This window comes from Ochotona curzoniae, unplaced genomic scaffold (genome assembly GCF_017591425.1).
Source record: "Ochotona curzoniae isolate NIBS_2020 unplaced genomic scaffold, NIBS_Ocur_1.0 scaffold_4701, whole genome shotgun sequence".
In the NCBI taxonomy this organism is placed as follows: Eukaryota; Metazoa; Chordata; class Mammalia; order Lagomorpha; family Ochotonidae; genus Ochotona; species Ochotona curzoniae.
This window is the reverse complement of record NW_024467122.1, coordinates 52105292-52120509: the sequence shown is the minus strand read 5'-3', so window position 1 is coordinate 52120509 and position 15218 is coordinate 52105292. Positions and strand designations below refer to the sequence as shown.

The 15218-nt window shown below is 41.0% G+C and overlaps 1 protein-coding gene across 4 annotated transcripts in view; it reads right to left on the bottom strand.

Annotated features, from left to right (window-relative positions):
• CTDSPL2 (CTD small phosphatase like 2) overlaps positions 1-15218 on the bottom strand; it is a 71004-nt gene that overhangs the window by 20902 nt on the left and 34884 nt on the right. For 3 of the 4 annotated variants that reach the window (XM_040969884.1, XM_040969880.1, XM_040969881.1), the window contains exons 3-5: positions 11751-11889; positions 10172-10321; positions 4605-4820 (exon numbers count right to left, since the gene is read on the bottom strand). In XM_040969884.1, the coding sequence (XP_040825818.1) occupies positions 4605-4820; positions 10172-10321; positions 11751-11889 (505 nt within the window). The remainder of the gene's footprint in view (positions 1-4604; positions 4821-10171; positions 10322-11750; positions 11890-15218) is intronic. The other variant, XM_040969883.1, reaches the window with a different exon arrangement.

Sequence of the window (15218 nt, the reverse complement as noted above, 5' to 3'; positions counted from 1 at the left end):
AAAAGAGAAGCAATTTGTATACAGCACTTCAGAGCATATTTATTTACCTACAGAACTAACTCTACAGCGAAAAATATTATTGCAGACTAAATGGCAAATTACAGCATGGTTGGAAGACTTTCAGCTAAAAATCTATTACATTACTAGAAAACTGTATGACACAAAAACTCAATTCTAGTTAAACAATGTGTACATGTAGTCAAAAATTTCATGGTGCTCTTAAAGCAATGAAATACATTATAAAGCACCTCAAATTTATTCAATAAAAAATGCTGACATTTTTCATGTTACATTTAGCAAATGTAGTTCCTAACCAGAGATCCATGAACTGAAGACATTTTTCTAGGCATCTCTAGGCTATCTATAATCTTAAAACAAATACTGCTCTATGTAGAAACTACTGTTTTATAACACCCATTGTTTTATTTCTAATTTACAAGCAACTTAAAAATAATCAAGAACTAATTTTATCTTCTAAATCATACAGTTAATTCTGTTGATTACAATATCCACTATTTAGAAAATATGTTGAAGGTCGCTGCCTGCAGTGGCACCATCCCATATGGGAGCAGTTCAGGTCCGGCTGCTTCAGCTCCAACTTGGCTTCTGGCTGATGTATCTGGGAAAGCAGCAGCAGATGTCCCAAGTCCTTGGGCCTCTGCACTCATGTGGGAGAGCCACAAGAAGCTCCTGGCTTTGGTTTGTCCAAGGCCCAGCTGGGGAGTGAATCAGCAGATGCACTACCTCTGTTTCTACTACTCTCTAACTCTACTTTCAAAGAAAAGAATTTAAAAAGAAATTATGTTGGAATTTTCAAATAATTACAACTTATTACATCAGATAACAAAGGTAATTTACAAGTTAAACAAGCAATGTCTCAGAGAGAAACTCAATAAAAACAGGTGAAATCTCTATAAAAAAGGAGTGCTGTTTATTAATAGTCTTTCAGGACAAAACCAAACCTTTATTAATAGGTATTAATATCTTCTGAGACAAAGTTAATAACTGCAGGTTTGATGAAGGCTACCTAATTCAAAGCAAAATTTTGTTTATCTATGACAATTACAGGCCTGCAGAGTTTCATTACTACAAGGAAATAACAGAAAATATATATTCTAATGACTTTACTATTTCATATTCCTAAGAACCATACACGAAAGTTTTTTTTAGGTTTATTTAGACAGAGGTCGCAACAGCCAGAGCCCAGCTAATCCAAAGCCAAGAGCCAGGAGCTTCTTTCTGGTCTCCCATGCAGGTACACGGTACCAAGGTTTTTGGACCATCCTCTACTGATTACCCAGGTCACACGCAGGGAGTTAGTGGGGCAGCCAGGACATGCCCCTCCCTTTTTCAGGATTGATTTACTGTTTTTATTGGAAAGTCAGATCTACTGAGAAAACATGCTCTCTCATGCAAATTAGCAGAGAGCTAGACAGGAAATGAAGCAATTGGGATTTGAACCAGTGTCTATATGGGATGCTGGTACCCATAGTGCCATCAGTCAAATAAATAAATGTTAAGAAGATACTTATTTATTTGGTTTCATCTACTTGACAACCTGCTGCTTCATTCCTAGATACCTGTAACAGACCAGGCTATGTCAGACCAAAGCCGGAAACTGTGTATTGCATCTGGGTTGCCCATTTTTGGTGGTAGGGGCCCTAGCACTTAATCATTATCTGTGGCTTCCCAGAACACAAAAGTAAGAAATAGGAACAAAAGCAGAGTAACCAGGACTGAAGCCAGCATTTAAAATACCGAATACATACGTATCAAGTGATAGCTTTAAAAAAAAAAAAAGATTTATTTTTATTGGAAAGGCAGATATACAGAGAGGAGAAAGAGATTCGGAGAGGAAGGTCTTCTCTTCCGTCCCATGATTCACTCCCCAAGAGGACACAACAGCCAGAGCTGCACTGCTCCAAAGCCAGGAGCCTGGAGCCTCTTTCAGGTCCCCCATGCAGGTGCAGGGTCCCAAAGTTTTGGACCATCCTCACTGCTTTCCCTGGTCACAAGCAGTTTTTTCATACTTTGCACTCTTCATGAAATTTCTAAAGATTTTACATTTCTTTTTCTATTTCATTTATTTATTTTTATTGGAAAGGCAGATATACAGAGAAAAGGAAAGACAAAAAGGTCTTCAATCTGCTGTTTCACTCCACAAGTTGCCACATTGTCAGGCACCGAACCAATCCTAAACCAGGAACCAGGAGCTTCCTTAGGGTCTCCCACGTGGGTGCAGAGTCCCAAGGCTTTGGGTCATCCCCCACTGCTTTCCTAGGCCATAAGGAGGGAGCTGGATGGTAAGAGAAGCAGCCGGGATATAAACCAGTGTCCATATGGGATCCTGGCGCATGCAAAGCTAGGACTTTAGCCACGAGGGTACCATGCTGAGCCCAACTTTCCATTTCTTAACCAATACACAGTTATGGGTCTCTTAACTACTTGATAGCACAAGGAATAAAACAAACCTAATATAAAATCTGTCTCAGAAGACAGTTACCCTTAATTGCAATTCTGCTTTTTTAAGACTGGGAGAAGGGGGTCTAGATGGATGGCTTAGTAGCTAAATCCTCGCACTGCAGGCACCGGGATCCCATATGGGCACTAGTTCATGTCCCACCTGCTCCACTTCCCATCCAGCTCCCTGCCTGTGGCCTGGGAAAGCAGTAGAGGATGGCCCAAAGCCTTGGGATCCTGCACCACTGTGGGAGACCTGGGAGAAGCTCCTGGCAACTTGGCTACAGCCCTTGCAGGTATTTAGGGAGTGAACCAGCCAATGGAAGATTTTTCTTTCTCACCTTTCTGTATATCTACCTTTCTGATTGGGGGGGCGGGGGGGGGAAGATTGGTAGAGGGGCAGACACAACAGCTCAATTGCCTAAAACTCCACTGCAAGCACCAGCATTCCACATGGACACCAGTTAGTTAAATGTCCCATTTCCAATCCAGCTATTTGTAGCTGGGAAAGCAGGAGAGGATGGTCCAGAGCCTTGGGCCACTGCACCCACATAGGAGGCCTGGAAGAAGCTCCTGGCTTCAGAATGGATTAGCTCCAAGCTCAGCTTAGACTGATGCAGCCACTTGGAGAGCGAACCAGTGGATGGAGGATTTATCTCTCTGTGTCTCCTGTTTTATGTAAATTTGCCTTTCCATCCATCCAGCTCCCTGCTTGTAGCCTGGGAAAGAAGTAGAGGATGGTCAAAAGCCTTGGGATCCTATACCTGCCTGGGAGGCCTAGAAGCATATCCTGGCTCCTGGCTTCATACCAGTCCAGCCCCATCCACTGTTGCCACTTGGGGAGTGAACCAATGGTGGAAAACCTGTCTTTCCTTCTCTCTCTGTAACTACCCCTTTCAAATAAAAATAATAAATTCTTTATTATGTTTTTTTTTTTTTTAATCGGAAAGGCGGATATACAGAGAGGAGAGACAGAGAGGAAGATCTTCCATCCATTTGATGATTCACTCCCCAAGTGAGCGCAACGGCCGATGCTATGCCGATCCGAAGCCAGGAGCCTCTTCTGGGTCTCCCACGCGGGTGCAGGGTCCCAAAGCTTTGGGCCGTCCTCAACTGCTTTCCCGGGCCACAGGCTTGGAGCTGGAAGGGAAGCGGGGCTGCCGGGATAGAACCAGCGCCCATATGGAATCCTGGGCGTGCTAGGCAAGGACCTTAACCACTTGCGCCACCGCACCGGGCCCAATAAATTCTTTAATACAAGCAAAAATAGAATGGTAGAACAGAATTTCATTTTGTACTTTTATCACATGTTTACCTACCATAGTCCTCAGTGGTAATAAATTCTTGATTTTATGTTTCCACATTCATTGACACCTGGCTCAGGAACAGTACGATTATAGTATGCCTTTTTATAAGAACCCAGAATAAAGGTGTCGAATTGTTATAGAGGGAACAGAAACCTTTTGAAGGGAGATGAAAGAATCATTTATGAACAAAACCAACCTGAATGTGTAAGTCTGCCTCTAGGGAGGGAGTACAGACCAAAGTGACTTAGAATGGTATAACTGTGGGCCCGGCACGGTGGCGCAAGTGGTTAAGGTCCTCTCCTAGCACGCCCGGGATCCCATATGGGTGCCGGTTCTAATCCCGGCAGCCCCGCTTCCCTTCCAGCTCCCTGCCTGTGGCCTGGGAAAGCAGTCGAGGACAGCCCAAGGCTTTGGGACCCTGCACCCGCGTGGGAGACCTGGAAGAGGCTCCTGGCTTCGGATCGGCATAGTATCGGCCGTTGCGGCTCACTTGGGGAGTGAATCATCGGACGGAAGATCTTCCTCTCTGTCTCTCCTCTCTGTATATCCGCCTTTCCAATAAAAAATAATAAAAAATAAATCTTAAAAAAAAAAAAAAAAAAAGAATGGTATAACTGTGATACATTTTGCTGTTTTAAACTTTTCCTGGAATTAAGACTGGCAGAAATAATCTGTAAAATAACCAATGCATCTCCCCCAGCAGTCTGCTTCAAATTTTAATTGATATTTAACCAGAGAAAAAACCCACATATTTAATCCAATCAGTAAGGGCAAATGTTTGGAATATTGCATTTTTACGAGATACTCATGAATATGCATAAAAGGATTTTTCTTCACCTGTTAGGGGTGGAATATCACGATTAGCAGTTTCTTCTGCTTCTTCTAAACCATTATTTATCGATGTCCTCACTTGAACTGCTTGATTTGAGTAAGCTGCTCCATTCGTTGATGTAGTAGTGCTGGTAGTGATCTCATCCACCTGCTCCATGTCGAGTTGTTTTACTATTTCTTCTGCTTCCACAGCCTGTCCTGGGGAGTCTGATCCTGATGTTCCTGAAATCATTATTCAGTATACTCATTAGCATCACTTTGTGACTCAAATATCTAGAAACTCAACTTGAGCATCATCAGACCGACAATTCATACAGAAGTAAGTCTAGGGATACCACTCTAGTGAATTTTTTCTAGACGTTTAAGTGAGAAATAAAGACTATTACAGGCTAGAGCAAAATCTGTAACAAATTTTACAAAATAACCTAGAAACACCCATTTACAGTCAAATAGAATTTAGAGTTTCTTTTCAGTAAAACAAATATTACTATGTGCTAAGCATTTTATAAATGTTTATCAAAACCAAACAGCTCCCAATCCTTAAAATTAAAATAAGCATTTCAGTCACTTAGGGAAGATTACAATTTTCAACTGCAGATAGTTATTTCTTTCTGAAATCCTCCAAATGTTATCTTAGAAAACAATGATAACAAAATCAACTTCCAATTATCCCAACTTCCTTAGTGAAAATTCTGGGGGCCAGCACAGTGACTTAGAATGCTAATCTTCCACATGCAAATGCTGGCATTCCACATGAGCATCAGTATGAGTCCTGGCTTCTCTACTTCCAATCTCTTTCTGCTTATGGCCCAGGAAAACAGCAGAGGATGGCTCAAGATCTTGGGTCTCTGTACCCACATAACAGGCCAGGAAGAAGCGCCTGGCTTTGGTTCAAGCTTAGCTCTGGCCATTGGGACCACTTGGGAATTGAACAAGCAGAAGGAAAATCTGTATCTCTCTAAAAATCTTTCTAATACAAAACAAACAAATCTTTAAAAGACGTCTATTTCGGGCCCGGCGTGGTGGCGCAAGTGGTTAAAGGTCCTCGCCTTGCACGCCCGGGATCCCATATGGGCGCCGGTTCTATCCCGGCAGCCCGCTTCCCTTCCATCTCCCTGCCTGTGGCCCGGGAAAGCAGTCGAGGGCGGCCCAAAGCTTTGGGAACCTGCACCCGTGTGGGAGACCCGGAAGAGGCTCCTGGCTTCGGATCGGCATAGCATCGGCCGTTGCGCTCACTTGGGGAGTGAATCATCAAATGGATGGATGATCTTCCTCTCTGTCTCTCCTCTCTGTATATCTGCCTTTCCAATAAAAAAAAATAATAATAAAAATAAATCTTTTAAAAAAAAAGACGTCTATTTCTTCTTCCTTGATGTTTTGCCTCTTCCTTATACATATCTCTCTTCCTAATATCCTCCCCTCAGTGTTCTTCATTCTCCTGCATCTGCTGCAGTAACTGAATTGGAACTCATTTATCTACATCACTGCTACCAGATCAGATCTTAACCAAAGCATGCTACTCGGCACTCTGGTGTGTGCTTCTTAGCCCCTTGTTAGTCCCCAGAGCAACTACTTTAAACTTTGTTAGGTCTCTGCCATCAGAATTACCTCAGTAAATTCCATCGCCTCTTGCAAATAAAGAACTGTAACTAACAAACATCGAGTATGTACGCACCTTAACACTTTCTTTCCCTTTTTCTCCTTTTCAGAAACAATCATTTTGATCCCTTCTTTGCCAACTCACCAGAAACTTGCTTCATTGATTACTCTTTTCCCCCTTCCTTTAGAGGCCGAAGAACATGTTTGCTTCTTGTAAACACAAAACTATCTCTTGAAACCTCCCCTGGAGGTTTCTTCCACATTAAAAGCTCCTCTAACAGTAATCTACACTGCTACCTCTCACATTATTCTCCATACTATTCTTCAAACTCGATGAAAACAGACTTCTGAATACAAACGCTCCTTCGAAACTAACGATCTTTTAATTTTCATGTTCACTTGTATATATTCAAACCTCACTTCCTAACTTCTTTCTTTACAACTGTCTGGCCCTGGATTTTTTTATAGTCTTTTCTCTTTTGTCTTCTGGTTTCCCATATCTTCCTTTGTTGGCTCCATTTAGTTTGCTCAGTCCTTTAATGTACTTCTCATGGATCCTGGCTGTATTTTACTAAGCCAAACAAGCCATTTACTCTACTGGTTTTAATTAACACCTATAAGTGAGTATGCTTTCAACTCAGAATTCTGAGATCCACACTGCAATAAGTAGCAGCTAGACATTTTTATTTGATTGTTTCACTTTATCTCTAAATCAGCACAACCCAACTAAATCCAATTGAACTGTACCCTGCCTGGAAATTTCTTTTTCAATCTCATACCTTTGTATTGTCTGAAACTCTCTTGTACCTATGGTGCATGCTCCAAATATGTCCACTTTTACACTCTTTGTCCCTCCTCTCTAATATTACAACTGATATCTCACAATGTCTCACAGGGGCTTCTATGATTTTTTCCAGCCTCTAGTCTCTTTAGAACCTAGCCTATCCATTTATGCATATTATTAATCCATTTAAAACCATCACTCCACAGCGACTAAGGATAAACTTTACATTCGACTTTATAATCTGTGACTCTATCTTACGCCTTCTGAGATCCAACACCCATCAGTTGCTACAGTATTTCTTGCAGCCCACGGAGCCTCTGCTCATGAGGCTCTTCCCACCTAAAATGCCCATTCTCACTCTCTCTTTTTAAAAATTTATTTATTTTTACCTGAAAGAATTATAGAGACAGAAAAAAGACAGATATCGGGCCCGGCACAGTGGCCTAGCAGCTAAAGTCCTTGCCTTGAATGCCCCGGGATCCCATAAGGGTGCCGGTTCTAATCCCAGTGGCCCACCTTCCCATTCAACTCCCTATTTGTAATCTAGGAAAGCAGTGGAGGATGACCCAAAAGCTTTGGGTCCCTGTACCTGTGTGGGAGACCGGGAAGAAGCTCCCAGCTTCAGACTGGCTCAGCTCCAGCCATTGCGGCCACTTGGGGAGTGAACCATCAGATGAAGGATCTTCCTCTCTGTCCCTCCTCCTCTCAGTATATCTGCCTTTCCAATAAAAATAAATAAATCTTAAACAACAACAACAAAAAGACAGATATCTTCCATCAGCTTGTTCAATCGCCCAATGGCTGCCATGGCCAGAGCTGTGCTGGTCTGAGGCTGGAAGCCAGGACCTTCCTCTGGGTGTTCCATGTGGATGTAAGAAGAGACCAGGGACTTTGGCCATCCTCTGCTGATTCTCCAGGTGTATAATCAAGAAACTGGATCAGAAGTGTTGCACCTGCACCTCAAACTACCACCCATATGGGATGTTGGCATCACCAGCAGTCGCTCTCCTCACTAAGTCCCAATGCCAGCCAAAATTTTTAGTTTTTGCTTTCATTTTATTTAAAACACAGAGAGCGGGGTAGAGGGTTGAGTCAAGAAATCGATTTTTCATCCATGTTTTCATTCCCCAAATGCCCACAACAGAAAAAGTGGGCCAGGCCAAAGCCAGGAACCTAACTCACTCTGAGTCTCCAATACAACTAGTAGCAACCCAAGCAGCTGAGCCTGGGGTGGACCAGCATGTACACTAGTAGGAAAGTGAAACTGGCAGCAAAACCAGGACTCAAACTTTAGCATTCTGGTGAGGCTGCAGTGTTCCTAAGCTTCATATAAACAGTTGCACCAAGCATCTACTCTGTAATGTTGATCCTTTTGGTAAAACATGAGTAAATAGAACCTTAAACTGATTTGAGCTCATTTTTTTCTTTTCAGATAGAATGAAAATCCATGAAAGTATCAAGCAAATAATAACAATAAATTAAACTACAAAAAAATCCTCTAGCTTCAGTTTCATCTAGTTTTAGCTTCTAGCTTAAAAAACAGTCAATAAAGAGTTGATGTTGTGGCACAGTGGGTAAAACTGACAGATTAACACCAGGGATCCCAAATGCGTGCCAGTTCTACTCCCTGCTGTTTCACTACTGATTCAGCTCTCTAACAATGTGCCTGGGGAAAGAGAGGAAGACACTGCAAATACTAGGAGATCTAAAAGGAGCATGAGGCTTTAGGCTGACCCAGCTCAGCTGCTCATTTTTTCTCCTCTCTCGCTCTGTAATTCTGGTTTTCAAATAATATAAACAGGGACTGGCACCATGGTATAGTAGATTAAGCCTCCACCTGTAGTGCTGGCATGCCTTATGGGTACAAGTTCCAGTCCTATCTGCTCCCCTTCCAATCCAGCTGCCTGCTAATGCGCCCAGGAAAGCAGACAAAAAATTCCCAAGTGTTCAGGTCCCTGCATCCATGTGGAAGACCCAAAAAAATCTTCAGGCTTCTGGCCTCAGACCAGACCAGCTCTAGTCACTGCAGCTATTTGCAGCATAAATCAGTGGATAGAAGCTCTGCTTTTCTCTTTTCCCTCTGTAACTCTGCCTTTCAAAATAATAGAAGAATCTCAAGGAAAGAAAGAGAGGGAGGGAGGGGAAAAGGAAGGAAAAAGAGAAGGGGAAGGAAAAGGAAAAGAGGAAGGGAAAAGGAAAGGGAGAAAGGAAAAGGAAGAAAGAGGAAGGGAAGGAAAGGAGAAAGCCAGGGCCAGCACTATGGTGCAGTGAATTAAGCTGCTACCTGCAATGCCAGCATTCCCATATCAGCATCTGTTCAAGTCGCGGTTGTTTCACTTCTGATTCCTGCTAATGAAAACAGCAGGAGATCACCAAGTGGAACTCCGGACTTCTGTCTGGCCAGTCCTAGACACTGGAGCCACTTGGGCAGCAAACCAGCAAATGGCTCTCTCTCCCTCTAACTCTGACCTAAAAATAAACACTTTTTTAAAAAATAAATTTATTGATTTTACTAGAAATAAATAAATCAGAGTTAAATAGAGAGTGAGAGAAAGAGATATATCAAGACAGAGAGATTTCCATCAACTGAATGGGTCCCTAAATCATCATGACAGCAACAGCTGGGCTGGCCTGAAGCTGAAGATCAAGAGCTTCTTCTGGGGGTCCCATGCGGGTGCAGGGGCCAAAAACTTGGGCCAGCCTCTGTTGCTTTCCCAGGCCATAAGCAGGAAGCTGGGACTTAACTGGTACCTGTATAGGATGCCAGCACCACAAGCAAAGAGTTAGCCTGACATTGCACTGGACCCTCAAATAAATTAAAAGAAAAATTTAAGGCAATACATTTCATTTCAGTGATCCAGACAGAATATTGAAGAAGTTTCTGGATTATTTCTTAAACAATCAAGGCATTATATAAGTCAACCCAGCAGACTAAAAGTAAATTTCTCTCTCTTGGCCATAGCTTACCATTTATATTTTCAGATGATAAAAACAGTTTAATACATGACAATTTATCTTTATCTCATTCACTTAAAAACGCTTATTTTTAAGGAACAATATGTATTTAATGAAGCTGAAATCAATCATAAAACAGTAACAAAATATGCTTGTAAAATGAAAAAGATCTTTACAAAAAACCTTGAAACGTGATTAATTTTAGCCCACATTACTGTAAAGAATTTATAATTACCATTTTTATTTGCTGGTGAAAAAAAGTTGAAGACAGGAGAAAATATGGTCCCCAACAACGTAGTCCTTGGAGGACTGCCAGAAGGAGAAGTATCTTCTAGTTTTCCATTTTGCTTTACATGCTGATTTGTGATTTCATAACTACCAGCTTCTAAGAAATAAAAAGGAAAAAATTACGATACAGAAAACACTTTCAGAAATGAACTGTAAATCATTTTAAAAATATTTTTCTACCCCCAAATACTTCTTGAAACCTGAGTAGCATTAATGTTCAAGACATCACAGTAAAGGAATTCTGAGGAAAATCACTTGTACATAAAATCACCTTTACATATAAATGAATTGACGTTTTACAGATATAACATTGACAGTTTTTCACAATATGTTTATACCTAAAATATAGAGAGCAGAAGGCTTCAAAATCAAGAGTACATAACAAGGAAAGTATCTGGCAAATTATCAAACAAGCTACCAGTTTCAGAAATGCACAATTCTGTTACAAAGTAACATAGCTCCAGCAAATCACATGAACAGTGTCAAAGATTACTTACAGGTACAGAGTTACCATTTCAGAATAATTAAAAAAAAATAAACCAGTCATTTTTAAGTATTTCTAAATAAAGAATTTGCACAGACTTTTAAAAGTAAAAAAATCATACAAATTGATAATCACTGTTTGATCCTCTAGAATTTGACCTGCTGTGTAACAGATCTATTCCCTTCCTTACTCTTTTTTAACTTTAACTTGTTTCTCTCCCTTTCTCCCTCCTGTCCTGCCTTATTTCAGTGCCTTTTTCTCACTATTGATGACTTCACTGGAGGGAGATGAAGGGATAAACTTTTGTTTAAGATAACAATTGGTGAAGTGTTTTTGTTCTTTGTATCTTCCAGGCCTGTCTTTAAAGGTTTTCTCCTTTTCTGACTCTGATGAGTTCCTCAGATACACAGCAGGTGTTGACAGGTTTATCAACACTTGTAGTACTCCTATTTGGGCCTGATAATCTCTGTTGTGAGGAGCTGTGCTGGGCAATGAAGGATGTTTAGCAGTATCTCTGAGAGCTTCCTTCTATAAATATGAGCAATAACTCCTCCACAGTTTGATAACTCAAACTAAAACAACTCTAGATACTGACAAATCACATGGGAAACACAATGTCTCTAGTTAAAACCTATTGGCATAAATGATCCAAGTATCTGCTGAACTCTGAAATAGCATGATTAAAAACTAACTTTTCAGTCTCAGAGCGGTGGTGCACTGGTTAAGGTCCTCGCCCTGCACGCCCGGGATCCCATATGGGCGCCGGTTTTAATCCCAGCAGCCCCGCTTCCCTTCCAGCTCCCTGCCTGTGGCCCGGGAAAGCAGTTGAGGGCGGCCCAAAGCCTTGGGACCCTGCACCCGCGTTAAGTCACAGTTGTTACTTTTTAAATTAATATTATCAGAATATTATCATGAATATTATCAAAAACATTTTTGACCTCTTTTTAACCATACTTTTTTATGCTAAATAGTATAGAGCTATTCACATCAGTTGAGAACTCTGCTTATACCTAAATAAAACAATGCCGAAATATTAACAAACCTCCATTTACTTGACTTTTCCGTCTTACTCGTGATATCTGTTTGTTAGGCTTTTCTCCTGCTCTTGGTGTTGATGTGATCAAATTATTATCTATATCACGTTCAACTCTACTCCGTTTCGAAGGATTTTCTCTCTCTTCCTTAAGATACAATACAAAAACAAAATGAGTACAATCATTTGGTCATATAGGTTACACTTGTAAAATGACAAAATATGGCATGGTGGCTTCGAAATATTTTTGTACAAAAATGAACTTACATTTTAATTCTATATTCTATTAGCTTTTGGAAGTACTCTAATACTTTTTTATTTTTAATATTCAGGAGAAATAAAATGCAGTTAGTATCACTGATGACAGACAACAGGAAAATCTAAAAAGCATAAATGCAAGTGCAAATATACAAGTTATAGCAACCTTAGAATTCAGATCCTTTCCCTGGTGTTCCACTAAATTTTCTTTGTTAACAAAATGCTGATTGTACAGCATGCTCTGAATTCACAGCAATTTTTTTTTTATTTTACAAGTATATGAGGAACAGAGATCATTTTCTTGAGTGCTCAGGGTAGTAAAAAATCTGGCACTTTTACATTATCAAAAAACAGGTCTACCACTGCCGCAGTCCACCAGTCTCACTTAATGCCCAAATTACCACCAACAAGCGCCACCCCTTAGCCAAGCTCTCCTTCCTGCCTTATTTGAAGCAACTCCACATCAAGAGTTTACTGCCAGGCCTGGAGCAAGCGGCTAAAGTCCTCGCCTTCACTGTGCTGGGATCCCATACTGGTGCCAGTTCTAATCCCGGAATCCCTGTTTCCCATCCAGCTCTCTGCTTGTGGCCTGGGAAAGCAGTAGAGGATGGCCCAAAGCCTTGGGGCCCTGCACCCACGTGGGACACCCAGAAGAGGGTCTGGGATCCGTGTTTCGGATCAGCTCAGCTCCAGCTACTACAGTCACTTGGGGAGTGAGTCAGCAGACAGACGATCTTCCTCTCTCTCTCTTCCTCTCTGTATATTTGACTTTACAATAAAAATAAATAAATCTCAAAAAAAAAGTTTACTTCCAAACACAAGCCTTTTTTTCTATTTATACTCTTTCTCTTATGTTAAATTTTCTCTGTAGTCACCTATGTTTCATACCTGTTGTGTTAATGATCTAGTTAAAATCCCTAGGGAAAAGAAAATGAATTTTCAAATCTATATACTATATATAATTTACACAAATAATCTACTCTCACTCAACTGGAATAATATCCATATTATTGTTTTTATTATCTTACTGCATAACAACTAATAAAACACTACCATGGCACCAGCATGACAGCTCAGTTGGCTAGTCCTCCCCTTGAAAATGCCGAGACCCCATATGGGCATGGTTTGTGTCATGGCTATTCTGCTTCCCATCCAGTTCCCTGTGTATGTCCTGGGAAAGCAGTGGAGGGTGGTCCATGTTCTTGGGAACCTGCACCTACATGGAGACCTGGAGGAGGATCCTGGCTTTACAATGGCTCAGGTTCCAGCTGCTGTGGCCATTTGGGGAATGAACCAGTAGATGGAAGATCTTTTTCTGTCTCTCCTTCTCTCTGTACATCTGACATATGTGTGTGTACATATGTGGCAGATATATGTATGGCACACATATACATGGCAGACATATATACACAAACATATGCACATATCTGAGTTCCACAGACATATATATTACCATGCATTTTATAAAGGCTAAACATTTTTATTTTGAAACAAATCTAGGTACTGTACAACTTCATATTTCATAGGCAAATATCACTCAGCACTGATTTTTTAGGTAAATTTTAGGTAATTTCATCAAAACAATATGGCCTAATTGTACAAAATAATGCTTTGGTGATCAATAAAAATCTATAAATCATTCCTGATTATCTTTACCTTTATATTTTAAACTTAGTTATTTGAAAGTTTAAGAACTGGAAGAGAGAAAGAGAAGCACCTTACGTCCTCTAGTATACTCCTCAGATGCTTACAACAGTTCAGAAACCAATCTGGGTCACCCACATAGGTGACACAATCCCAAGCAATCAATCTATGTCCACAGTGCACATTTACAGAAAACCAGAAAGGAGACCAGACATAGGATGTAGAAGCCCCATGTCGTGCCTTAATCACAGAGTCAATCACCTACCGTTATGTTTAAATTGATGAATCCTATCCCAAATGGGGATCTCCAATACCAGAAAATGTAAGTTCTAGATAGAAAATCCTTTTACAGTAGAAATAATATAACAAATCTTCAGCTAAACACCCGCCTTTTCTTGAAGTTTTACTAATAGAGCTATTGTAAAATGAATATTATATATGTTCCTGAAACCCCCACCATTTTGTACTAGTAAAAATAAAATTTATGGACAATAAGGGTCCAGGAGGGGAGAAGGGTATACTGGCACAAATTAATGCCTGGCCCAGTGCAATGGCTTAGTGGCTAAAATCCTCACCTTACACATGCCAGCATCCCATATGGGTGCCAGTTTATATCCCACCTGCTCCACTTCCCTTCCAGCTCCCTGCTTGTGGCCTGGGAAAGCAGTAGAGGATGACCCAAAGCCTTGGGACCCTGCACCCGTGTGCAGGACCTGGAGGAAGCTCCTGGCTCCTAGTTTCCGATCAGCTCAGCTCCAGCCACTGCCAACACTTGGGGAGTCAACCAGCGGACAGAAGATGTTTCTCTCTGTCTCCCCTTCTCTGTAAAAGCTTTGCAGTAGAAATGAATAAATCCTTTAAAAAATTATTTAATTATTTAATTATTGTTAGTAACCACAGTACTAACAAAAAAAAAAAAAAAAAGATTAGGACTCTCCAGAGATAACACTGACACCTAAGGGCATTAAAAAAAAAAAAAAAAAAGGCAAGAAACAGGGCTCTTGGGACCTGAAGAGTAGCCTTTAAGCAAAGTGGAATGGTATAAAGATAGGCACAAGAGGAAATGCCAATTGCCACAATCAAGGGGCACCCGCCAGACCAGTGTATACTTTGTGAGGAACCATGCACTATGTGTTATCACCTTCTTTAACAAAAAATTACTTAAGTGCCATCACTGTGATGCAGTTCTGCCTATCATGTTTACGCCCCAAATGTCAGCAACAGCCAGACTGTCAGAGTTCCAGCAGGGGGGAGGGGCATGGGAGATGCAGAGTGGCTAGAACTGAAACAATCATTCCAACATAGGATGCTAGATATACAAGTCTAATCCATAGCATCCACTCACTTTTTCATTTTTTCTTTTTCTTTTTTTCCGATTTATTTATGTGGTGAGGCAGATTTATAGGAAGAAGGAAAGAAAGATCTTCCACCTGCTGAATAACTTGCCAAATGGCTGCAATACCCAGAGCCAAGCTGATCCAAAGCCAGGAGTATCTTCCGGGTCTTTTATGTGGGTGCAAGGGCCCACAGTCTTGGGCCATCCTCTGCTACTTTTGCAGGCCATAAGTAGAGAGA